Below are 26,450 nucleotides of genomic sequence, written 5' to 3'. Positions count from 1 at the left end.
AGAGTGATTTTTTTCCCTTGCAGATTTTATATTAAGTTCTATATTAGCACTGTAGAAATAGCAAACTTTTTCAGAACTCAACAGCCCTACTAAACGAAGTTTGGGAACTTCTTTTGATGCCATTCACATGTTCAGGATCAAAGTGTAGTGGTAAGGAAACCAGCTTTCTTGTAGACAAGGCAATATTTTACATCTTTTGTACAACTTATAGATATCTATGTAGTCAACACTTGGAGAGGGAATTAGCCAGGTGTTAAGACCTCTGAGAAAGATTTATACCTACATTAATAACTACATTAATAACTCTGACAACCACACTACATTGTATCTTTATGTAGGCAACAAGTTTGAGACAGTGGCACAAAAATTTCAGTACTATTGTCAGGATTTGTAAGACACATTCATTCAGACTGATGATGAAAGGTGTTTTCCAAGTGGTGAAGTGCCACACTTGGCTTGCTTTCTCATACCCTTTAAAATCTGTTCAAGCAGCACCAAAGGAGATATCCAGACCTGCTACTGCAACACTTCAAGAAAATTGCAATTTTTTAACTTCCTCCTCACTCAAATTCTAGCTCATACCTAGTGAACAATCAAGCAGACATAACTGACTTCTGTGTTCAGTTCCAATTTTCCCCACCAACGAGGGCAGTCCAGCAGGTAAAAGTGTGACATCAACTTCAGTCCTAAACCCTCAGTTAAGCGCTAGCTGAGAGTAATTTGAATATGGAGTAACAATTTAATCTCCTACTTGCTTTCTCAATTATAGTAAATAATCAACAGTAGAGCTGCTGTAAGTCAAAAATACACAAGGGAAAAAAAACCCTCCAAATTTCAAGAAAGATGAAAGAAACTTCTAGGAAAGCCAATAAGTCTTTTTTGGGTTCATACACTTTAGCTGAAGAATTATAGGGTGTAACACAGCAAGGCAGTTCCCAATTCTGAGTCATGAGTTTTCCCACATCAGCATGGTTGCCCTCTGGGCTTCACTGTGGCTATTTTGAACTAGAAGAATTTTGGTTTTGATTTTCCCAGATACAGATCCCATGAGTTAATGAGTCAGAGAGAGAAACAATGAGTTTACATTTCAAATTTGCCATAAGAAAAATTCATATGTAAAGCTTCAAATTCTCTTATTTAGCTGGTTTTATGTGAGTTTTAAATTAAATAAATAGTTTATTATTTGTCACAACCAACTAGTAGTGCATAGCCAGTTGCAGTTTGAGATTTCTTTTTCCTCCCTATGCTTCTTTTGACCGCAACTACGCAGGCTATGAGGCAGAAAATGTTATCACATGAGACTGAAGACACAGGATCCACAATGAGAACCATCCACAAAAGGTTACCAACACTTCTCCAAAACAGATTATAGTAGCTTCAACTCACAGGAGAGGAAAAACTGTACTGGTAACTGCCAGTTCAGTTGTTTAGTGTTTGTCTACTAACTTCACAGAGATTACAGGTTCTTATGAAGGCCAGCTTAGAAGTTTTCAGGTGTAAACAAACATTTTCATCAAACCAGAATTTTTTTAAGTAGTTTCTGCAATGCTCTATATACTCTTACTGGAGACCATGTGTTTGGTGTTTATTAAGATCATCAACTAAGCAACACAAGCAGAACTGCCTACAGCTGTATTATTAGGAGCTTACATTCCCCTGTAGTCCTGACCATACTTGCAGGGGGCACAACAATATTTGAACTGTTTCCACTCATTGCTCACACACATCACAAAAGCTCGCTTCTCAATAAAATTGTTTTTAAAAGTAGTCCATAATCGCTTACTGGCAGATTAGGTATCTTACATCTAAATTAATTTACTGTTGAGAACATTAGTCCTTTTTTAATATGTTTGCCTCACAGACAAATACACTATTAAAAAGTAAAAGGTTACTGACCTTTTCAGGAAGGACTAGTGAAGCTGACATTAAAGTGACATGTGATTATAAAGATCATTCCCTACCAAAAAAAATGCTGATTTTTTTCCGTTTTATTCCTTCATTTAAAGACAGACATAAAAGGAAAAGAATTCTCTCTTTTATGTCTGTCACTTTGCATCACATGGCTTTTCTTTTTCTAGGCCTGCTTTGTGTGTAATCTTAAATCTTTTACCTTATATGTTTTCAGATGATCAAGACAATATCCTTGGAGTACACAAAAAGGTTATAGTACTGAGTTTTCTTTGGGGTTTTTTTTTAATGCCTTCTTTGGTTTAATATGTTTAATGCTTGTGAGAGGTGACAGTGGTTTTATTGGCATTTAGAAATCTAGTTCTCAAGCAGTACCGCTGGCAAAGCAAAAGTTGTAACAGTGCAGGCTTGTCCACAAAGCTCTGCCAACACAGATCAATACCATCCCATCCTATTATTTATTATAGTTTCTACTACATTGCCAAGTGGAAGTGTCAGGTATGTTTGTATACAGTTTCCCAGATAACTTCTGGAGTTGTTTTAGGAAGTCATATTTATGTCACATTTTTCATTTTCCAATACCACTACTATCACTGATATTAAATAAAAATGTAGGAGTTCCTTCCACAGACACAAATTAATTTATGATTCCAAGATGAATACATCTGATCATCCCAAATCATTATTGCTAATATTTTCATTACTGTGTTGATAATTCAGTATAAGGCATATCCTCCTTCTGTTTGGCCCTCCTTGTGAGAAGTGTTTTGCTGTGGAAAACTTCCCAAGATATTCTCTAGTGAACAAAAAACCAAAAACCTCTCTACTTCCCAAGATATTCTCCAGTGAACAAAAAAAAAACCTCTCTACTTTCTCTGTTCTGATTTTATTATGATTGCTCTTCCCACCCAGCCTTAATTTTCTGTGGATCCTCAGGATTTCTGTTCATAAATACTACAGTTACTGATAAAAATTCTTTTTTGCTGGTTGTTGCTTTAATTCATTTTAGCCTGCCTTAATATGTTTCCACATTTCATGAGGATTTATGATTCTGTTTCCTTTTTTGGACACAACTTCCTTTGTGTCCATCTTTTTGGAAGATGTCTTCTGGTTGTTTTTTTTTTTTTTTTTAATTGTCCTAGCCCTGTGGTTTCATTGTGTTGGCATCCTTCAGAGCTCAGCCCTGCACTGCAACCAGAGGGGTAAATTATTGTACAAAGTATCCTGCAGCAAACTCCCATGGAACATAGTGCAAACAGTGGATTATGGACTTTCAGTGCATCCTGTAATTTTAGTTCATTTAGAATGTACTCCTACGCTTCTAAGACTAAAACCACATCCCAAAGCACAGCAAGGAGCACAGAGCCATCATAGTACACAAAAAAAACACCTCTATACAATCTTTTGGGATGTGCTAATTCTTTTCCCTAATTCACTGTTAGTACACTGAATTAAAACTGGTAAGTTTACAAACACTACTTGGAATCAAGCCACTATGACTGATAAAAACAAAATTCTAGGACTCTTAAATAAGTGGGTGCCACATTTGGCACCGTCCCCCTCACATACAAAGAGCTGCACAGTGGGAGCTTCACTTAATTTGTGTCAAAAGGATGCCTGAAGAAAGTATCTGATTAATAGCAAGGACATACAAGAGAAAGTATTTGCATAAAACAGAAAGTATTTTCTAAGGTAACAAATGCACACCTCAAATAGGAATTAAAACAAAATCACATAACTCAGAGGGACTATTGTAGAGCACGTGGGTTTGTGAGGAAGTTGCTACAGTACTAAACATAGAGAGTCTGGTAGAAGACTGTCATGAAAACATACTGTATGCTTTATTACACTCTGCTTTAAAACAGCTTCATTATGTGTTTTCACAGAGAATTCTTTGTACAGTTCAAGAAAGAAAATAACATTGCTACAAATCACAGGAGTTTTCTCTGCATTTTATGCCTCTAAACTTTTCTCTGCTGAGTCATGTCATCTGACTAGTCACACAAGAATACATGTCAGCTTGTAGCTTGTCATGGAGCTGATTAGAGACTTTTTTGAAGAAGTTGAAGCTAATGTGCTTAAGCTATTGAACAAAAATGTCATATATGCTCTTCATGTGCACTTTGTTCTCCATATTAAATCATATGCATCATAGATCTTTAAGGACAAAATTACTGATGCACAGCACATATGCTCCTTTAACCACCACAGTTCACCCTAGTAAAGTATTATCAAATATAAGAGTTCCTAAGACTATAGAAAAGAAATTATCATGCTCTATTTTCTTCTGCTGTTGTCATCTCTCAGGGATTTTCTCCCCATAATGATTTAATCTTGTTAAAAATTTTGGGTTCACATTCAATTGATGGTGCCGTCTAGTAACTGGACTAAGATCCCAAAGTGTTTTTTTCACTCTTGTAGGCCCTAAATTTTATGTGCAGCAATACTTCACAAAATTCATGACTGTCTCCAATTTTATCAGTGCTTACTACTTCCTACAGGTTTTTGTTTAAAATGTACATTTCTTTGTGTGGCTTGTTCCATGTTGACAAACCATTTTTCTGATGGAGGCTGCTCACGGTAACAGAGCTATCTACAGACTCTAAACTTTTCAGCACTGTCATTTTGCATCTTTAATTAGTTTGGTCTCTTCCCGTACTTGCACTGGAACCTCGGTGTGTTCTTTATCTGACTTAGCATCCTTAAGAGCGGCTTGCCCTCCCTGAGGAGAACAAACAAGGACTGAAGTGGCGAGCCCTCGCCAATAACACCGAAATTAAAAAGCAACCACGTATGAGCAGCAGTGACATTTGAGCTAGTTTTCGCTGCACATCCCACCGAGAAAACTTTCCTTGTGCCCTTGGGATAAACAAGGACTGGGTAAACTCGGGACCTCACAGACTCGAGGCAGAGACACTTACTTTCTGGAGCCTTTCCAGGGAAGGGCGTCCCGGAGGAGGGGCCGCCGCCTCAGAGCCCCCGCCCGCCCGTCCGTGCGGGGCTTGGGCGCCGCTCGCGCCCCTGCCCGCTCTCCAACAGGTCCGTGTGCGGGGCGGGGCGGGCCGGGCTCGGGCGAGCCGGGCACACACACACCGCCTTCCCAACACCCGCGGAGGTGCCGCGGGACCCTCCCGAGCCCGCCCGGGGGAGCCCCCGCCGCCCCGGTCCCTGCCCGTGCCGGCGGCCGAGGGGCCCCCGCAGCCCAGCGGCGCCGTGAGGGACCCGCCGCCCCCCCCCGCCCCGCGGGCGATGGAGCCGCCGGCGGCCGCCGCTCGCCAGGTACCGGGGCTGACAGCGGGGCGGGCGAGGCGGGGGGCTCTCCGGGCTCAGCGAGCCCGTCGGCACCCGCCTGACCCCTGTCGGCCCGTGTCCGCGGGACGGGCATGGGGTGCGAGGGGCAGCGCGGCCGGTTGTGGCGGCTGAGCGCGACCGGCCGCTGGAACGTCCCCGCTCCACGGCCGAGCTGGAGGCAGCGATGGCCTCTTCGTCTCTGTTCGGTTGTCCCCGAACTCGTACGAGGGAGAAAGAGTCATAGGTACCGCGGAGGGGAAGAAAATGCGTTCTGAGGGGCTTTATCCTTGTAAGGCAGGGGAAGGGTGGCTGCTGGGCACGGCTGAAATTCGGTGTCGAGTGAGGACCAGGGCGTGAGCGTGGCCCTGCCGTGCCCCATCATCTCCTGCCGTGCCCGGCGCTGTCGGTGCCATAGCGAGTGGTCCCAGGAGAGGACCCTGCGAGGAACAAACGCCTCCCGTTCCCTCTTCTGCAGCCTCCTGCGTTGCACAGCTCTCTAGCCGGGCTCCCAGCAGACGTCCCTCCCCGTCTGCAGGCCAGGTGCACCCTCGAGAGCGCTACCGGAGCCGTTTCACCTCTGTCACATCTTCTGTTGCCCTTTCTTCTCCTTTTTGCCCATTTAAATGGGTCCCTTCCGAGTGGGGAAGGGACTAGGGTTGCACAGTGCACATTTTGTTCATTTCTTGTAGCAACTGAAGAGAGGGAACTGGACTGTTCTAGTTCAGTGCAATTCCAGGTGTACAGTGCTGTAAGTAGCAGAGGGCATTAAAATTTCAGGAGAGAATGACAGGGATGCTCCTGCTGCTGAAATCAGTAGTGAGATAAAAATGTAGCACCAGTAAGTCTAGATAAAAAACAGCTGAGGGAGAATGTTACTTATGAAACTGTAGGTGATATGAAGAAGATAGAAATTACTGGTTGGTTTGTCTGTGATGACAGAAATGTTTGGGACACCAGGTGGATATACTTAATGATAGATCCAGAACAAAGAAAAATACCTGTCTGTTTATATGATGCATAGTTAAAACATGGCATTCATTGCCACATGACATTGCAGATGCTAAAAATTATACATAATTTCAAAAAGGAGAAAATTCAAAGAGTAATCCATTAAGGGATGTAATGCACCAAGAACAAGTCTACTTTGGGAAATCCAGAATACACAAACTGAGAGAAGCTGGGACAGGAAAGTTATTTGCTAACTGGCTATGTCCCATGTCCTTATGCTCTTCCCTAGGCACCTTCCATGGTCACTCTCAGAAATGGGATACCAGGCTATACTGTCCTTTGATCTGAGCCAGTATTACTCTTACGTTACTACCGCTTAAGGATTGAAGGTTCCAATTAAATATATAGCCCTCCTTGAGGCAGGCACTTTTATGCTTGTCAGCTTATGCCTCTATCTACAGATGACTTTTAGATTTTTCAATAATTTTTTTTTTCTGGGAGGATTAGTGACAAGCATCTGAGTTTGTAATACATGCTATGTAAGTTAAATAGGCTCTTGCATCCATGAAATAGTGGTTTTACTTTCAGACTAAGTACACCATGTTTTGCTTTTGTAGAACACAGGCAGGCATTTTCTTCATTAAATGTTCCTTTTTCGAATTTCACAACTTCACTTAAAATACTGTATTTCTAATGAATAATTCTAAAATGTTCTCTGACAGTGTAGTGGTGATCTGAGGAGAGGACCACTGCTTGCTTATGAAGAAATACTTTATGAAGATTAGAAATTTAATTTTTGAAGCCACTTGCTACAAAATGTGCTTCGAATTTTGGCTTGTACCAGACTTTCCAACAGAAACTTTCTGGGACTATTCATAATTAACTAAACCATTGAATGGCACAGAAATATTTAAAATACTGGATAAGACCTTGGATTAGAGTATATCCAAATGTTGACAAGCTTTACTAGTAACTCTTAAAATTAATTTCATTTCCCTGATTCAGGGGCAAATTTTTGCTGAAGTATTTTCAAAAATACTTGATTCCCATTTCTGCCTTTGAAATGTGACTAAAAAGCTCTTTGTTTAGCAGCCTACCTCTGAGTTTATATACATTTCTGTCCTTCCACGTATTATTTTTCAGAGAAGAATTACAGAAGATTATGGGTCAGACTTATACAGGAATTAGATGCCTAATACCCCTTTGATTTCTCACTGAAAGAAATGGGATTTATTTATCAAAATACCTCTACAAATCTGAGTCTATGAAAAGTGGGGGTTCTTTATCTTTCATAGACTACATGTAAAATCCTTATTCTCACCTCTTTTTCTCATGTACGGTGTTTTCATTGTCTTCCTCAAATAGGTAGAAACAGATGACCAAATAGCCCTCCTTAGTAAGCCCAGGAAAAAAGGGGGAAACAGTGATCTGGCATCAGCTGCGTTTAACATTGTCAATTCAATCATAGGATCAGGCATCATAGGTAAGTCTACTTTTCTTTTCTCTTCTGTGTTCAGCCTTGTTTATTCATGCATGATCATCCAGCTTGGAGAATAACATTGTCATCTTACTTTCTGCTGCTGTTTCTAAAGATTTTTCTCTGTATTTATTTGCTTACAATGCAAAAATGCAGAGGGGTCAGTTGAGATCACATCTCAGTGACAAATACCCCAGAGCCTCTTGGCCATAATGATCAGAGAGGCTGGACAGGTGCTAACAGAACTTCACACCTGGGGAACACTTTGTCCACTGAAAATAATCTCTCTGAGGTTATTAAGCATGCTGGTCCAATTTTGGAGATTCCTAGCATTTTTTTAAAAATCTGAATATTTTTTTATTTTGGTTGTCACAAATAATTATTTGTAAAGGTTCTTCTATAAGTCTCTCCTTTTCTTTGCAGGATTGCCATATTCAATGAAGGAAGCTGGTTTTCCTCTAGGAGTACTGCTTTTATTTGTGGTTGCCTACATCACAGGTACTCCAAAGGCAGTTTCTGTCACATTAGTCCTGTGACATTTTGGCTGTTCTTGAGCTTTATGATACCTTAAACAAGTATATCTATGAGAGTAAAAATTACTAATTTTTTCTTTTACCTCACTAATCCCTTGAGCAGATTAGTGAAAGTAGAGAATTACACTGTACAACATATAAAGCTACTTTTTGTGTGCATTTATTTTCATAAAGCCTAGTTTCTTGGACTAGTCAAGGTAACATTTGAAAGAATGTTTTTATTTGTGCCTCATAACGACATGTTTTAATCCACTGTCTTTACCCTAATTAGGAGACTGATCCTTGAGTGGGTTGTATATCACTGTTTTTAAATGTACCACAGAATGCAAACCTTTGGTTGTACTATGATTTCGAATATTTTCCTTCCAATATGAACCTATAACTCCTGGATTTGGTGGGTTGAAATATTTTGTGAGATTTCTAATCTCCAATCTTCCCAATGACACTGTTTTCCTTTTAAGAGACTTTCTTTTTTTTAAGGAGTGAAAGAAGATGAGAAGTAACCAACCATAAGCTGGTTCATATTGTCTTTAACAGTACTTTATATTTTAACAGATTATTCCATTATATTACTAATCAAAGGAGGAAATCTGTCCAGTACCAACACATATCAAGAGCTGGTCAGAAAAACCTATGGTCGTGCAGGTTATATAATTCTTTCAACTCTTCAGTTTTTATATCCATTTATTGGTAAGATCACATAAAGTATCGATGTTTGAGTTTTACAAGTAACAAGCTTTTTTACATTGCCTCATTGTTTCACTGGTTAAATATTAAGAACTGTGTAAAGAATATACTATATATACCTCTCTACTATTCAATAAAATAATTAAATTTACTTTGTGTGTTCTGAAGAATGACCGAGGAAGAATTCAATGAATCGGAGGACCAGAATAATAGAAATGAACTGAAATGTAATAGCAGAGAAATTCATGATCACACATGTAAAAATGAATGACAAAAAAAATAGCAAAGGAGATTCTGTTCTAGAATGAGTACCAGAGCACAAAGTTGATGAGCCTAAAACAAAAGGAAAACATGGCTTTAGGAGTATACGGAATTACTATTTTTTCAGAGATGCAATATTACTGTAATTGAAAAAGCCACTAATCAGCTCTTGCTTGAATATTGTGTGGTTTCATTGCTCTTCAAAAGCATTAGTTCAGCCTCACGCCCAACAAGCTACTGGGAAGTAGGGCAGTCAAGATTTCTTTGAAGAGGAAATAATAAAAGAACAAACAGGTATAATCTGGGCAGGAATTTATGAGACGAGAAGTTTGAAATAAAGTGATATTCTAAATGTGTCCCTTACAGGAGTAATGTGATCAAATCAAATCTTATATGATCTTGATAGTTTCACACATGGGGCTCCAAGAGGTGGTGACTTGGGATACCCAGGTCAAAATTCCTACTTTGTGAATGATCAGTCCGATTACAGGTAGCTGAGATTTTTAAGGGAGTCAGGTTACTGTTACTTCAGGCAACAATGTTACACATGTAATTATCCTCCACTGTAAATCAACTACTTTGTAGATAATATGAAAAAGAATTGTAAAGATCTCAGTCCTCACCATGGAACTAGTTATGCACTTGTATGTGCTTGAATTTATTTCTGTAAGTAGTGTAAATGACTTACAATTTCACAACAGTGGATATTTATGCATTAAGGTCAATACCTACATGTATGCTGTCTGACTGTTGAATACCACACGAGTGTATAAATATATTTTATATGTATACACACATGCACAAATATACACACTTTCAGTGTAGAATTAGACAAGATTGACATGTGAATGTATAGTCCACAGCACTTATTAATGAGAGGGAGGACTGGAAGTCCATATCTGATATCTTAATCTATTTTCTCCTTTCTTCTGGTTTAAAGATTTTGCTAGTTTTTTGCATTACCTAGAAAGTCCCTTGTGTTTCATTGCAGGACTAATTATTAGACTAACATAGGAATTTTACTAAATAGAAACAAGAATTTGAAAATAAACTGACAAAGAATTGCTATTTGAAACAAACTGTTTTAAAAAGCCTTTTTTACCTCTTCTGAACTAAGTTTATATGTCAATATAACTGGCCTTGCTTATCAGGCTGAATTATTGCGTAGGTTGTACCTGTTTAAAAAAAAAAAAAAAAAAAAGAAAAAATAAAAGGAAGTGTTAAATAATTTTTTTAATTCTGTTTTAAACCTGAAATTTACAACTTGTTGGTGCTAGCCAGGATTTGTATAAGAGGGACAGTGGCATATGATCCTGAAGTCTGCAAAATATGTGTGTTCAGTGTTTATCAAATATTTTGGATATGAGTTGTACTAACAAAAAAAATTATTTTTCTTTAAGCTATGATCAGTTACAACATAATAACAGGAGACACTTTAACCAAAGTTTTTCAGAGAATTCCTGGAGGTAAGAGGCATTTAAAAAATTCAGAATGGTGGATTATGTATTGGATAGGAGTGTAGCATAAGTATTTGGGGATTACCTGTTACTTTGCTTCTAAATTGCTCTTAAATATAGTTCAAGTTAAGAACTTGAAGCCTGTTTCTATGAGTGGGTTTTCTTGAAGTTTTTTGGGGTTTTTTGTGGGTTTTGGTTTTTTTTGTTTGTTTGTTTGTTTTATTTTGGTTTGGTTTTTTTTGGTTTTTTTTTTTTTTAGTTTTGGGTTTGTATTTTCTTTCTCTGTTTCAGTAAGTCTTTCCTAAATAAAACCCCTAGTCTTTGGTTATCAGTGGACTCAGTGTCAGTGAAGGGACTACATGCTTCAGTGAAATACTAAGCAAATAGGAGTGAGTCTTCCCCAGCTGTTTATTTACAACATCATTTTTTGTCATCTTTTTTAGATAATTGCTGTAATGGTCATTTGAAGTGCACTTGAAACCGCACTTTGTCTGGTGAATAATTCAGGATGAGTTGCAAATAATATAATGAATTTAATGTTTACTTAAGCATATCTGTAGTAGCTGGTCATGAACTGTGTGTGTAACTTTCAGTTCTCTTAGATATTCACTGCAAAACCAGGTGTGGCACTTTGAGCTTTTTAACTCATGCCCTTGTGTCCCTTCCTGTGCTCTAAGTTTTCCCAGCAGAATCAGTGGAGCAATTTGTGTGCTTGTTTGTGATCTACTTTAGCACAAAGCCAGCTAAGTTAAAACATTCTTCGCTGGGAAATTAAACTAAAAGAGAACATGTCTGCAATGAAGTGGAAATTAGTATTTGTATGAACTATTTGATTTCCACAGGAGGATTACAGTTTTCAGCATGTGAAGCCTGCAAGGTGTGGATGTAGTTTTAACTGTCACACTGTTGTTCTGTGCATACCTGATCAAATTGATAGTGACAGTGAATATCTAATGATTTATATGTAATATGACTTCTGTCATAGGAGGAACCCCCAGCATGGCAATTTTTTTTTAACTATCTGGTAGAATACCCACCTGGAAAGATGTGGGAAAGCATTATAATCTCTCAAAGAAAAGAGGGAACAGAACACAGATTTTTCCGTGTTAATTGCCAGTCACTTTCCAGCCAAAATTATTCAGCAAGTGTTCATTCAAGCCTAGGATTTACGGTAGCCTGACTGAAACTGAGATGTGTTTTATTTTGTCATTGGCTTGAAAAAAACCACCAGTTATACAAATAAATCCCACTGATTGCATGGAATATTATAACATTGTTGCCTTCACATGGTAATCTATTTTGCAAGTGGAAGCCAGCTGATGGCAAGAAAGGTGTTCAAAAGAAACCTGAAAATTAACTTATTTTAGGATCGTTCTTTAAGATTTGACCTATCTTCAACAGCCCAGTAATTGAAGTCAACACACAGTGTGAAAAAATCCTCAAGAGTAAATGGCATAAAGAAGTAGTAGAATGTTTTACTTGCAGTCTCCCGACATTGACCCAGACATGATGAAAGACATTAACACTAATCCATATGTAGGAATGCCAGACTTTCTAATTTTAGTTTAATGTATCCCATAAATTATGCATTTGGCTTGAATTTGCAGAGTTCTTTTGATTATGCACATGCTGTGCATGGCTTCCTGAAGGTTAGTTAATGCCTAGTTTTCAGTGTTACTTAGCTTGAGTAAAGGGGGTAAAAGTTTGATCACCAACAGTTTGTTTTTTCCTAAACTTTCAAATGTAATAAATCTGTTCCTCATGTCAGTCTCTTAAGGAAATAAATTATTTTCTTTTTTCTTTAGTTGGGCTGGATAACGTGCTTACTGACCGTCACTTCATAATTCTTCTTACCACCATCATCTTTACCTTACCCATATCTTTATATCAAGACATAGCAAAATTGGGAAAGGTAAATCATAACAGCGGTTTGTTTTTTTGTATGCCATTAGAAAATAAGTGCCAGTCATAACTTAATGTAAAATTATTAACAAACACATTATGCTGCTAAAAGAACAACCTTTCAGCATCTTACTGACTGCAGTAATATTTTTATCTTTACAGATATCTCTTATCTCTCTGATTTTAACCATTGTCATCCTGATAATTGTGATGGTGAGAACTGTAACCTTCAGTCCACAAGTGTGAGTATTCTTACACTTGTCACAAATTTAATTTTTGATTATGTAATCTCTTAGTTCACTCTTGCATATATTTGCATAATTCTGGAACATGCCTCTCTTGGGACAGACAGATAATTGAAAAATTTTTACAAATAGTAATACAAAATGAACAGCTAAATATACTTTATCCTTTTTCTTTTCTTCTTCTGAATGTAACCAAATCTAGAAAAAGTCTCAAAAACCCTACAGTTTAATTGGAAATTGCAGATGATATGACTAACAGCAGCTGTGTCCTGAATGGGCATGTGAGGTTGTCTGTCATTTGGGAATTTTTTTTATTTTGTCCATTTGTCAGAAGGCCTATATTTACAACCTGAAGATAGCTAGTATCTTAGGAATACTTCTTCTGTTAATATAATAATTTCATAGTAAAAATCAATACAAATAATGAAAATTTTAAAAAATTAATTTAATAAAAAAATTATTCTGTTATTTGCGAAAAGCATGCAAACCTTTTCCAGCATTCATACTCTAAAAGTAGTGTTTAACATTAGACATTGGAGTGTTCTAGACCATTTAGTACACATAAGTATATTTTGTGACAATATTTTTGTAGTTATATTGCAAGAAAGTGTTATGAATCTATTCTTCTTCTTTAATGGCCTAGAAGAGCTGCCTTTTTCTTCATCCTTTAAATGTGAAGATATAATAAATATGAAAAACTATTTCTGAATGTGCTGTTTTATATATTGGAACAGGTTTATATGGTATATCTTATGTGCCTGTAAGTGAATCCTTCCATCAGGATTGTTTCAGCATTGTTATGCATAATTGTTCATTTGTTTTACTGCTGTGATACGTGGGTTAATTGCAGGGTATTCAGGTTTAATGCTAGGAAGATGCCTAGAATAGCAGTTTCTAAAGTTGTCCCAGCTGATGTTGTCTATCATCCCCAAAATGACGCACTCAGAACAGTGTGGGACTTCCCTCCCCACCATCTTTCTGAAGCAGCATGTTTTTCATACTGTGTGTTGAAGGGATATTTGAAAGGTTAATCTCAAAATCCCCTGTCAAAAAAGGAAGAAGCTATATATAATAGTTACTGATAACCTTGTTACTATGGTAACGTTTCTTCTCCACAGTTGTGATGCACTGAAAAATATGGAATGCATGATTTTATTTTTTCTTGAAATTAGTAATGTTGGGGTTTGGGTGATTCTTGAAGTTTTACTTTTTAATTCTTTAGAGACTTCCATTTTTGCCTTTATATTTCTTGTTTTCAAAAATGCATCTAGCAAGTTGATAAAATGTTAGTAAGAATTTTTTTTCCTTTCAAATATTTTGTTAATGTCTACGTTTTCTACTTTTACTATTTTTACTATTTTTATTTTACAGTAAGGTATAGACATATATGTTAATTATTAAAACTCTCTTCTATTATTTTGTTAGTTGTATACTGGACTGCCATCTCTCATTTTTTTTCTATGAGAATAAAGAACATTGTTTTATTTTAATATGGGTCTGATGATATTACAAATGAAACAAGTGAATCAACACATTTATTGTGAATCCTTATTAAAATACAATGTAATTTGGAGTTTCCAAAGAGACTTGATTCGGCCAGGAATATTTAATCCCTACAACTGTTGTATGGCTGAACTGATTATGTGCCTGTCATTGATGACAGGTGATTTATTCTTGGTAATTCCATGGTTTCCCATTCCAGTTCTTATGCATTCTTCCTAAACGTGTATCACATGTCTCTTACTCCATTTTATGTAGGTTGCTTCTTGGCCCAACCACAGTGGAGAAGGACAGCAAACTGTTCATTCTTTTTCAAATGCTTGAAAAACACCTCTAAAAGACTTGTCCCACTTTGGGAATCCTTTCAATAGACTAAACAAACACAATTCCTTTAGTGTTTTTCTTCTTGTCATTTACTGTGCTTCTCATCGTGCTCAATGGCTGCCTTAAGTTTCTGCAAATAAAAGGGAGATCATGATGCCCCACCTGCCTGTGATATTCCCTCTGAGAAGCAGAGAAGAAAGCTTTATGTATCTTAAATGCAAGTGTCTTAAGATCCCTTGCAACTGTATTGTTTGGGAGTTGCCACACTTCCATTTATGTAATTTAGTTTGATTTTTTTTGAGTGGAGCGGGTTGTCCAGGGACATTATAGGACTGTTATTGTCATGTTAATTCTCCAGAGAAAAAAACCCCTGTATTTATCATGAGGGATAGTTTAATAGATACTTAATTTTTTTCCTTTTATAACAAATACCAAACTGAGAAACCAAGGTGCTTTTTTTTTTCAGTTTTGCTTTTGATTACTATCATCCATATGATTATTATTGCCAGAATAACATAATGAACCTGCAGATAAAATCCAGTGGTTTGGATTACTCAGGGTTTACTCTCAGTATTTCAAGATGTTGGATAAAAATATATTTTGATGATCTGATCATTATTTCCACCTGCTCATAGCTGGGTATTTACCTACTGTGATCAAAAACAATAGGTTAGAATATCTCAAACAGTAAATGTACAGTATGTTAATACTGCATAAAATAGTTTCAGCTTTGAAGCATGAAGTTAACATTCATGCTGTAAAAAGAAACATTTTATGTTTATATTATAAAGATGGATCATTTTAATTTAATTTGATGTTCTTGTGCAAATAAATGTCCTGATGTCAGTGTCTACATAGTACATAAATCTCTAGGAAAAACTTCAAGAGCATCTGCTACATGTAAAGAGGATGTGAGAATTACTAAAGTAGCAGCTGATCGTAGGGATGAAACACCAAGTGCTCAGGAAACAAACATGAAAGTAGAAAGTTGATTCTTTTCTTCATATAAAAAAATCCAGTAGTAAGCAAAGATAAACTTTAATGTGTGATGAAATTAAAAAATAAAACTAAGCTCCCATATATTTACAGAATTGCTAAGTAATTCATTAAGGAAGAAAGAAGAATTAAAACACCTGTAACTAAGTGGGGCTGACATAATAGCTTTTCCTTTTCTGTGTCTTTCACAAGATGACTTTGATTAATATAAAATCCAAGGCTGATGTGAGCTGTACTCATTTTCTTTCTGTTGTATTGATTGAAGTTATATATAGCATCTATAAAGTTCTCAATATCTTTAAACCTTTAAAGCTTAAAAAGAACTAAAAAGGTATTTTACCTTGGACTAGAATTAAATTGAACTTTTACTGTTAATTTCCTAAAGTTCTAAATAATTGAATTGAACCTGAATTAATCTGTGAGATGTTCCTGGATTGACTGCTCGTTTGTATCTAAACTTGATGGTTTGTCCCTGATCTTCAATTCAAAACAATGGAAATCTTTTACTCATTCCAACATGTAGCTCCCCTGCCAAAAATATGAGTTTCTGCCTCTGTAGAAATTAACTTCTTTTTTTTTCCAGTCAATGTTTCATACCCGCAAAATGGGTTGAGATCAGAGGTGTGTGTTTTTCTTGCCTTCCTTAAAGATGTTTTGCTTCTCATGCACTCTGCTACTGTATTATATTTGGTGGTGTTTCTACATAAATGACAGAAAAGATTTTTGCATAACATGGATAGATGGGGAATATTATGCTGTATTTTACAAGAAGTAGAAGATAGGCCATTTTAGACTGCCAGACAAATTTGCCCAACTCTCCCTCATGGTCTGGATGTGAAATTCCTTTCACTCTGCTAGGATGTCTTAACCTTTGCCTGGTTCATTTATTCTTTTCATTTCCCTCTGCTCTTATGTAGATAAACATGAATATTTTCAAAACTTTTAAAAACTCACTAACATGCTTATTATACTGTACTTTCACTTACATATGCTGAAGACTGAGTAGAGCCTTATCTTCTTAACCTTTAGGCTTTCTTCATCACTAAGCCTCACTACCTGCAGTCTGTCTTGCTGTTGTCTTAGTTTCAGCTGAAACTTTTTCCTGTCTGGGGACTCCCTTGAACTGTCTTTTTCCTAAATCTTTTATTATTTTTGTTCCAAGAATCACATCTCAGGCTTTACTTTGTGTTAAAGCTTCTACTATATGTGATAGACAGTACAGCTGTCAACAAGTGCATTTAGTATCAAAAATGTATTTTTTCTGTTACCTTTTGTTGTTTTGTCTAATACTTCTTCTCTGGCATAAAAAACCCCTTTCTGTTCATGCAGGCATAGCCTGTGATTTTATACACTGAGTGAGGAACAGAGGGGTGGCTGGTTTTGTCATTCATCGATTTTTGCAGCTACTGCTATTCTTGTATAAGCAGCAGTTAAAATCTTCCCCTAGCAACCCCTAACAAGAATGTAGGTCAAACTGGTCAGAACAAAGTCCATCCAAAAAAAAAAAAAAAAAGTCCGACTTGAACAGTTGCAGCAGGATTGAAAGAGCACAACAGGTGTGATGTTACCCTGTATTCTACACACTTTTTCAGGGTGTGTGTGCATCTGCCTACACAGACGTTTATATTTATATCAATATGTGTATGTTTACCTTGACTCTTGATGTTTCCACTAGCTGCCCTTTGCCTTGTGAGTAATTTTGTATGATTGTTCACTATATGGCTCTTCCATAACTAATGCCTATTGTTCCCTGACACAATTTTCTCTTTCTGACTATGAAGTCTTATTTTCTATAAATACTTTCATATCACCTGCACCCTTTTCCAGGAGCTTTGTATAAGTCTGTATGTCCTGCAGACTGAACTTGGGGATAATTTCTTACTGATGCGGTCACAACTCTACAGCTGTTGACTCTCAGAAATGAAATTTCTTACTGAGTGCTTTCATGGTGTGAGATCCCTCTATTCCCACAGTATGAAAATGTTTTTCAAAGCACATGCAGCAGTATATGAGCTACTGTAGAAAACAGTACATCTGTACCGACAGGCATTGTAGGACATTACAAGCTGCTGGTAGTGTTCCAATCAGGGATCTGAAATTCTTCCTCTATTCTGCAACTAGAATGGAAGGAATTTATCTTCTTAGGCTGCTAAATAAGCAGGATTTTGTTCTTTTGGATTTTTTCCCCCAAATAATACTCCTAATCTGATTTGCCATTCATCCTTAAAGTAAAGCTGTATTTTGGTCTGTTGCATATTGCTAGTGCATAAGCTAACACTGTGCAGGGGGAGAACTAGCTACTGTGATTTTTATTTTTTAAAATTGATTATTTGGCCCCTTTATTCAAAATGTTTCAAATGAAATTCCCGTGCTTTCTGCATTCCCTTTTTAAAAATCCCTATTTGTAGGAGCTCATAATATAGCTATAATGTTGCACAGGATGTACCATTTTAACAGAAATTAAATGTGTTTCAGACAGAAGCATTCTTTATTTCTGTGAATTTAAAAATATTTTGGTTTGTAAGGTACTAGATAATCTAATTCTTAATTATTAATAGAAAAGGGCCAAAGAAAACTGATAAGTTCTGCTGTCAAAGGATAATATAAACCAAATTTTCATTCTGTATGTTTACTATCAAAGCTGACCTCTAGTGGTTACAGAGTGGAACAGTTGTAGTGTTAGTTTTCTATATGCTATTTTTATTTTGAAGTATTATTGATGTTTTTCCAATCAACTATGAAGATTTAACTGAAAAATAATACACTCAAAATTATTTCCACAGGCATTTCTAGTGATAGTGATTTGAAATCACTGGCATAAAGTTAAGGGAGCCCATATAAGGAACTACAGCAGCTATATAGGGTCATAAGTCGTATTTCACAAGACAAATGTCAGATAGCTCTATTTTATCCATAGTATTTATTACATCTACATGCTGAGTCTGAGGATATTTTAGGAGGGCCGTATTCAGCTGCTTAAGACTTGAAGCAGTATGTTACAGCAATCAAAACAATATACTACATCTGAGGACAAAGAAAATGAACTTCTTTTTATACTCAGGTTTTGTTCACTTCAAAGTTAAGCTTAGCAACCACAGCTTAAGAGCTGAAAAGGTGGTCTAAGTCTGAACTGAATGTGCATTAGATACTGTAAATGTGGGGGGTTTTAATTAAAAAGGAAGGATTGACTATTTGAGCACTCAAGAAATAGTAAGATAAGAGTTCTGAAAGAGGAAACGGCAACTTTTTTTTTTTTTTAATTTTAGGAGCTGGAGGTGGAATTTAAACATTTGAAAGCAATGAAACCAGGCACAGCATATGCCACTATAGCTGTCAAAACCAGCTAGTTATCACCAGAGAGAGGGAGAGACAAAGCTGTCATTGTTACCTTCACAGAAGTGGCCTGAGTGCCATACTGCTTTCTAGGGCAGTAGGAAAAGAGCAGCTAAGCCTCAGGTGGCAGCAGCTTTTCCTCTAAATAAAAACAGCAATCAAAGTTAGTAGCAGCCAACTTTTTAAGAGCAAGCTTCTCTGCATCGTTTGTTTCTTTGTCTGTTTTAATATCACAAATACAATGTTTAACTGGCTTGTGAATTTCATTTAATGTTTTTAGCAAATTATATTTCTGGAAAAGGATATTTTGTGTCCTTCCTCATTTCTTCATTTTGGTTCTTTATTCCGAGATGAAGTTCACGCAGTAAATGTTTTTTTTAAAAAGTTTGTTGTTGGTTTTCTGTGGTCCTCCTCTAAGCATTACAATTACCAAAACTGTGGTCCAAAACCGTACGCATACCTTAAAGAAGGAGATATGGGGAATATTATATTCTTGCCTGATTATAAAAATCTCCGTGTACTCTCCTACACTTTCTTTTATCTGTACCCTCTTACACTTTCTTTTGTCTTTTGGAAAGTAGCAGAATCTTTTTACTATGAGGAATAGTTGGAACTGGTATAAAGAAAGGTAGACTGCCTCACTTGATTTGTAGCTTAGGAAAAGATATCTCTAGACTGTATGGGTTACATGTGCAAATTCAAAGATAGAAATTACCTCTAAATAGTCAGAAGACATTTTGGATTGAAATAACCTTAGTAACAGCCTTTGCCTTTCCTATTTCTTGGTATATGATGACTTGAAGAGTTTATTTACAAAACTGAAACAGGCTGCATTTTTTACTGTGAAATCTGGTTACAGAAATACTTGAGTCAAAACAAGGGAGGTGCGAAAGGTATCTCCCCAGGTTAAAGTTGTTGTGAACACTGGGGCCTACTTCAGAGAGTTCTGGAGATCTGACTAGCAGCAGTTCTGTATTACAGCATAATATTTTAAGTAATTTTTAATAACTGATAATTGAAAAGAGGATAATCTATTAAAACAAATATCTGTTTTAGACCCAAATCAGAAAATGCATGGACATTTGCAAAATCAAATGCAGTACAAGCCATTGGGGTGATGTCATTTGGTAAGTGTTTTTTTCCGTTTTTTTCAATATTCAGATCAGCTGTAAGAAATCACTTAATATTTTGGACCAAGAAATTGAATTTTTTGTGGTCTGGTTTTTGGTTTGTTTTTTTTTTTTTATTAATATTAAGCTGGTAGGGAAAAAATGAAATTGACTGAGTCATCCATATGAATTTCATTTTTATGGTGTAAGACATTATCCTCATCCATTGCCCCCTAGCTATTGCCACTGTATTGCCACCAGAGACAGAGGTGTGCACGTGAATCCAGCTCATCTCAAAGCACCTGCATCAATGGGATTAGTCTAACTGATAAAGTGAGGAGGCTGTGATTGCTCTGCATTCCCTTGGATAACCTCTAGCAGAAAAGTCCTCATTCTGAAATCTATTCCTGCCTGCAGGATCTGGTATATTATTTCCTGTTAGAGTTGTGATAATCTGAGGCCTCCCAATGCTTGCTGCTGCCTCAAATGGATGCCATAGGAAGTCTGAAAGTAGCAAATGACTCTGTGGATTAAAAAAAAAATAGTCTCAAATCTACTTGGGTTCTTAAGCAAAAGAAGAACAGGAAGAGATGGAATGGAGGTGTGGAGGGTGGGAAATGGCATGACATTTAAGGGTAATGTAATCAGAATCAGGATGATTATGCACTTTCATCAAATCAACTAAGCAAGTAAAAGTTCTAGCCATTTATCTTTGCCACTCATTGCAGGATTAATGTTTGTATTTAATAATGAGTAGATTCAAACAGTGCTGTGTCTCTCTATGCATTATGTGTGAATTCATACATTTGCTTGAACTGTCCTGTGTGTTTCAGCATTCATCTGCAACCATAACAGCTTCTTAATATATGGGTCTCTGGAAGAACCCACATTAAAGAACTGGTCTCAAGTCACACATGTGTCTGTCTCACTGGCTGTTGTAATCAGTGTTGTGTTTGCTACATGTGGATATATGACTTTTACAGGATACACAGAAGGTAAACTGCTCAGTCCCTCAATTTTGGTGCTTGCTATAATCCTTACATTTCTGCCTTTCTGTCTGACTTTTGCTGTAAATATCTTAGTGACAAAAATCATAGTATGTATGGACAGAAATACAACATTCCTCATGGTTACCCAACAACCAAAACGCGATACAAAAGTGTCAGCTGCATATTAATAGGTGTCAGATTCCCCAGTATAAGCATCACTGGTGAAAGTCCTCTTTTAATACTTCCATAGCCAAAACACTTCTGAGAACTAAAAATCTATGATTTAGCAACATGGTCCAGCAGGAGAGAGCAGTAAGAACAAAAATTGCCTTGATTTTTCTACAGGGTGTCAGGTATATATTTTCTGTACATTTTCTTATATTTTTTCCTGCCTGTGCTAATATATCTCTAACTAATAGATATTTCCTGTCTTTACAACCGCTGTTCTGCTGTAGCTAATCCTACTGTCCCCTTTGTGGGTATATGAATATACATGAAAGTACAAATATATAACTGATGTTGCATCATGTTATTTAACATAATTTTGTTGAAGTAAGAAAGTTCAGTGCATTACCTTTTCAGGAATAATACACATTTTGTAAGCAAGCAGATTTTCTGTTACTTAATAGTGACGTTCTAGATTGTAGAAGGCTTTTCTTATGAGCAGTAGCATGTAGTTGAGAACACAGGAATTATATGATGGGGGTTCCTAGTTGATCTGTCCTTTTTTTCCTGCCTCCAGTTCTTGCTCCAGCAGAGTAAGTTACTGTTCTAGATGTACTAGATGTACTGTAGCTAGACTAAGTGCAGACTAGCTCAGACATTTAAAATATATATTCTGACTGCAGCTGTCCCTCAGCATACAACTCTAGTGTAAGCGGGTTCCATATTACCTTGTCTCCCCATCTACACCTTTTGGCTGTTTTCTGTAAAGTACACCTTATTGATTCTTCAGTGCCATTGTGAGCCTAAAATTAGTAAATCATGAGACAGTATCGTAATTGGATAGAAAAGACCTAATGGGTCATCTCATCGCTGTCTTGCACTGTCACTTTTGCCTCAGAGATCATTATTACAGATTCCTTGTGGTAAACGCTAAGCAAGATGATGATTTGAATTCTTTACTAATGCTTTTATTGTTAGATATAAGATTTGCTAGGTAATAATCCATATGTTATAATAGACTTTTGGGGTCAGAATATTTGAAATTGTTCACTACAGTTTACCAGCTATGATTAGATATTACCAGGGAAATGCAATTCTTCAGAGATAACTCCCTGGTCTTCTTTGTGTAATTGCTGTTCTGGGAGTTACGTTTTAGAGGAAATGTATCTTTTACACACAGATTCTTTCTGAATCTGTCACATTTATTTAAACAAACACTAGCATGTCACACAAAATCTGTGTTAAGGGGAAGATAACAGATTACAAACTCTGATATGTATGTTTTAAGATATTTTTTAAAGATAAATGCTACTTCAGAGAAAAATACTGCTACTACCACCGTAAGCTGAAAGTTTCTCCTGGATGCAACTTGTGACTTTAGCTGCAGTTTCTTGATATGTGTCAGGAGAGGGGATCAGAAAGTCTCAATTACTCCAGTAACTCCAGTAATCTGCACTTCAATTTGCAAATAGGCAAATGATGTGAAGTTCAAGCTAATTATGTTTTGCTATGCCTCAGGAGACATATTTGAAAACTACTGTAGAGATGACAACCTTGCTACATTTGGAAGGTTTTGTTATGGAGTTACTGTAATTCTGACCTTCCCCCTTGAATGCTTTGTGACCAGAGAGGTAAGAATTTATTACATTTTCCCTTTTACAATGTTCTTATATAATAATAATAATGTTCTCACATTATTAATACACATTGTAGCTGAAGTCTACGGTTGATCTGTAGTAAATATCACCATATTTTATCCTGATATGTGCAATGAATATGAGGGACTAGTTCTACTCTTTAGACACTGGCAATGTCACGTTGCATTACATTCGTTATTGTATTACCCAATGTTGTATTAAGAATTACTTAATAATATGAGAACTGCTTAAAATTCCAAGTTTGGCATAAATACTACTGTTGTTACTATGTTGAGAATAGCCAAAAATAGCATACTTTTTACACTTAATAGTTTTTCTTTTTTTAGAAACATCTCCATCTAGGAAATCTGTCTGTTCAATAAGTAATTGTAATTTGGTTTTATTCTGTAGTGGGCAAATGAGAAGAAAGTTAAGTATCCTCTAAATCCTGCAGGTGTAACTAAGTCAGTCTTGGAAGTGTTCAGCAATTTTAGTAATGCTTGTTATGAGTTATTTTTGGAAGCAGATGGAGATGTTTCCTTGAAGCAAGATAAGTAAAATTCAGTCAATTTATTCTCATACATTCTTTTAGTTTCCGAAGGTTAGAAGATTTGGAATAATCTGTTTGATAACATAAGGAGCAAAAACGAGGTTAAAAATTGTGGTTCTGTTTCAGGTGGTTGCCAATGTGTTTTTCCATGGGAACCTCTCAACAGTTTTCCATGTTGTTGTGACAGTAGTTATCATTGCTGTGGCGACTGGTGTATCATTAGTGTATGATTGCCTTGGAATAGTTTTAGAGCTGAATGTAAGTGAACCTCTATACTCTTTTATTTAAAAAATCACTTTTTAATAAAACAGAACACTGTAAAATCCATAGCTCTACTGAAAATCTTAAATAATTTGACGTAGTATTCAGTAGTAATGTTAGCGGGGAAAAAAAGGAATTATTCACTGCTTCAAAATCAGGTGAATAAAGGCAAAAGAAAGTTCAGGAAGTGAAGTTCATATGATTGGGAGGGCCTTTAGAACAGTTTTGGAGATAGGGCAAATGGCTATGACTTAACAAAAGTATTTAAACTGCAATAGAGATCACTAAAATACTCATCCAAACTGTGTAGCGATACTGAATCTAGCATTTCTTTCTCTAGTCTCTGCCTCTGATGAAGTTGGCAAATTATTAAACACTGGGACAGATCCTAGTGCTGCCTTGTGCCAAAGGGGCAAAAAAAAAAGAGGGGTGTAGAAAGAAAGAACCAGTAGTAGTGAGACCAGAGAGATGGTAACTGGAATTTTTGCCTGCTTTGGACTTAACAGGGAGCAATTTTAGAATCTGGGTGTATGACTTTTAAGGGAACTGCTTTGTTTGCCAGTAGACATTCCTGTGTCTGGTATCCCCTCATAGCAGAACTGAAGCTTACTAGGCAGCCCACACAAGGTACTTGCTGCCTTGAACCAGTTTTAACACATTATGTAACTTCGGTTGGCTGGCTGGGACTGCTATGTAGTCTGCTCAAGACCTAGACTAGTTGACTAAGTGGACTTAACAGATGAAGTCAGTATTTTTGCACAGAATGTACATTTAATAAAAGGAAATGTTAAATTAAAAAAAGTCCAATCTATGTCTTAACAGTTTACCTTTTTAGGTCATCTATCTTTAAATAAAAAAGATGTGGAAATATGAAAGTTAGAAGATGTAGAAAACTTTTTAAGGGCAGCCCTTGCTTCTATATAGAAATATTTTAGAACTGCCTCCTTACATCCCTGTGCCTGCATTCACTGACAGTTTCAAATCATATACTGCATGCTTAGTGATTAAACAAAATGGAGGGAGTTGTTCTTTAGGCTACATAATACATGTATGATAGATGATACATTCATATGTGTATTATGATAGATGTATCGTAATACACATGTACACTGTTCTGATCCACAGTGCAGTTTCTGCTAAGAGGTCCATAATGAGCACTTTTGTAGCAGTGATTTAGCAGGTCGTGCTTCCAGTAATGTTATAAAACAGGTCAGAATATGCAGATAAGCTGATCAATTACCCTCCTTTTAAAATAATTACCTACGTAGTTTCTTCTCAGTTAACCTTTTCCAAATTATAACTAGATAAAAATTAACAATATTCCTATTGGTTTGCTCAGGATGTATGTTTCCATTAAATTTTCTCATTCGTAACAACTGTTGGTAATTTCTTTCCCATTTTCCCCCTCTGTTTTTACATTAGAATTGCAGAAAATTTACCTCTGTATGAATGTAGATATCAATAAAAGTAATTAAATGGGTGCATACAAACACACACCTATTCAGGCCAAATATACAAATACATCAAAAGCAAGCATCCTATCGATGCAGTATTTTTTTGCCTAAACAATTACTCAATAGTGAAGCTGATATTTAAAAATTAGGTTTTTGTTCTTCACATCTAAATATACGTGCTTATGAGGTTTTTTTCTATTGTTTCCCACACACAGGGAGTTCTGAGTGCTACCCCACTTGTTTTTATCATCCCATCAGCATGTTATCTAAGGCTGTCCAAGGAGCGATGGAACCATTCTGATAACCTCATATCCAGCCTGATTCTTGCTCTTGGTGTGCTAGTGATGGCAGTTGGGTTTGTTATGACTGTCTTGCACCCCCAGGAGTGTAGCCATGGAAAAGAAATGTTCTACTGCTCCCCTAGTAATGTTTCTGTTCACAACAGTACACTGCCACCATAGGTACCACACCAGTCTCCAGACTAGATCAGGTACATCTCGCAGTGAGCCATACATGCCAGTTTAAAGGAGGGTGGAACAAAGACCTTAGTGCATATTTTGATATGCACTAAGAATTTTAAACTGTGTAACTGTATTTATGTACTTGATTTTATGCTGCCATCCCTTTCCAGGTAAGACTTGAGTTTTAACTGTTGAAACACAAATTCTCAGAGGTGCCTTTCAGTAGACATTACTTGAATAACTTGCAAGCCTAAAAAAAAGATTACATTTTTTAACTTGGTCTGCAATGCTGTTTAAAAGCTATAAATTAAATGTTCTGGAATGTAAACAACTCCCATGTTTCATTGATTTAATTTCATTTTTATTAATTTTATAATCTTTTCATGTATATTTATTAGCACACTGTAGTATAGGACTTTTTGAAGTCCTGAGGAAAAGTATGTCTGGATCTCTGTGTATTAAAATTCTGCTGTTAAATTGAAAGACCCTTATTAAGTCTGTCTTTGATTTTGCAATAACTGTCCTTTAGTGCTGAAAGCTTCCCTTATAGTGGCTCTTAAGTCAAAGGGCAATTTTGTATTGTGATTGAACTGTAACTGGCAAATTTAATTGTAACTGTTACAATTTGTGGTCTTCTAATTAAAAGATATTGCATGAATAAATCCATGCAGGTGAATTTAAAAAGATTCTACTAGGCTGTCATTATAAAAATTTATAGACTGACAGAGAAAAAAATTACATGCATAACGAACAGTTTGATTCTTACATTTATAACCCCATTTATTATTTCTGAAACTGAAATTAAACATTACTGTGTATCAGGTATGTACAGCTTGAGCAAATGCTGTGAGAAGACATTGATTATCATTCTAGTCCTCTGATTCTTTTCAGTATATTATTGTTCATTTTGTCAAATTTTGGTGATTTGTTATGTTTTCCAAAATTCATGTAGCATCAAGGAT

At 36.4% G+C, this 26,450-nt stretch overlaps 1 protein-coding gene across 2 annotated transcripts; it reads left to right on the top strand.

The window, feature by feature from the left end:
• The first annotated feature begins 5,140 nt into the window (after positions 1-5,140).
• SLC38A11 (solute carrier family 38 member 11) lies at positions 5,141-26,044 on the top strand. Of its 2 annotated transcripts, none has more exons than XM_017835185.1 (12): positions 5,141-5,187; positions 7,513-7,630; positions 8,048-8,122; positions 8,713-8,847; positions 10,506-10,571; positions 12,368-12,474; positions 12,627-12,706; positions 19,919-19,989; positions 20,805-20,966; positions 22,644-22,756; positions 23,439-23,570; positions 25,243-26,044. In XM_017835185.1, the coding sequence occupies exons 1-12, from the start codon at positions 5,158-5,160 to the stop codon at positions 25,486-25,488; spliced, it is 1,335 nt and encodes a 444-aa protein (XP_017690674.1). In that variant the 5' UTR covers positions 5,141-5,157; the 3' UTR covers positions 25,489-26,044. The 2 variants fall into 2 exon arrangements, with proteins under 2 accessions (XP_017690674.1, XP_017690675.1); XM_017835186.1 differs by lacking the exon at positions 5,141-5,187 and adding an exon at positions 5,327-5,443.
• Positions 26,045-26,450: the final 406 nt, after the last annotated feature.

The sequence above is a fragment of the Lepidothrix coronata genome, unplaced genomic scaffold, assembly GCF_001604755.1.
Source record: "Lepidothrix coronata isolate B3197 unplaced genomic scaffold, Lepidothrix_coronata-1.0 Scaffold250, whole genome shotgun sequence".
NCBI classification, from domain to species: Eukaryota; Metazoa; Chordata; class Aves; order Passeriformes; family Pipridae; genus Lepidothrix; species Lepidothrix coronata.
Note: the sequence above shows the minus strand (reverse complement) of the source record. Positions and strands in the feature narration are given on the sequence as shown.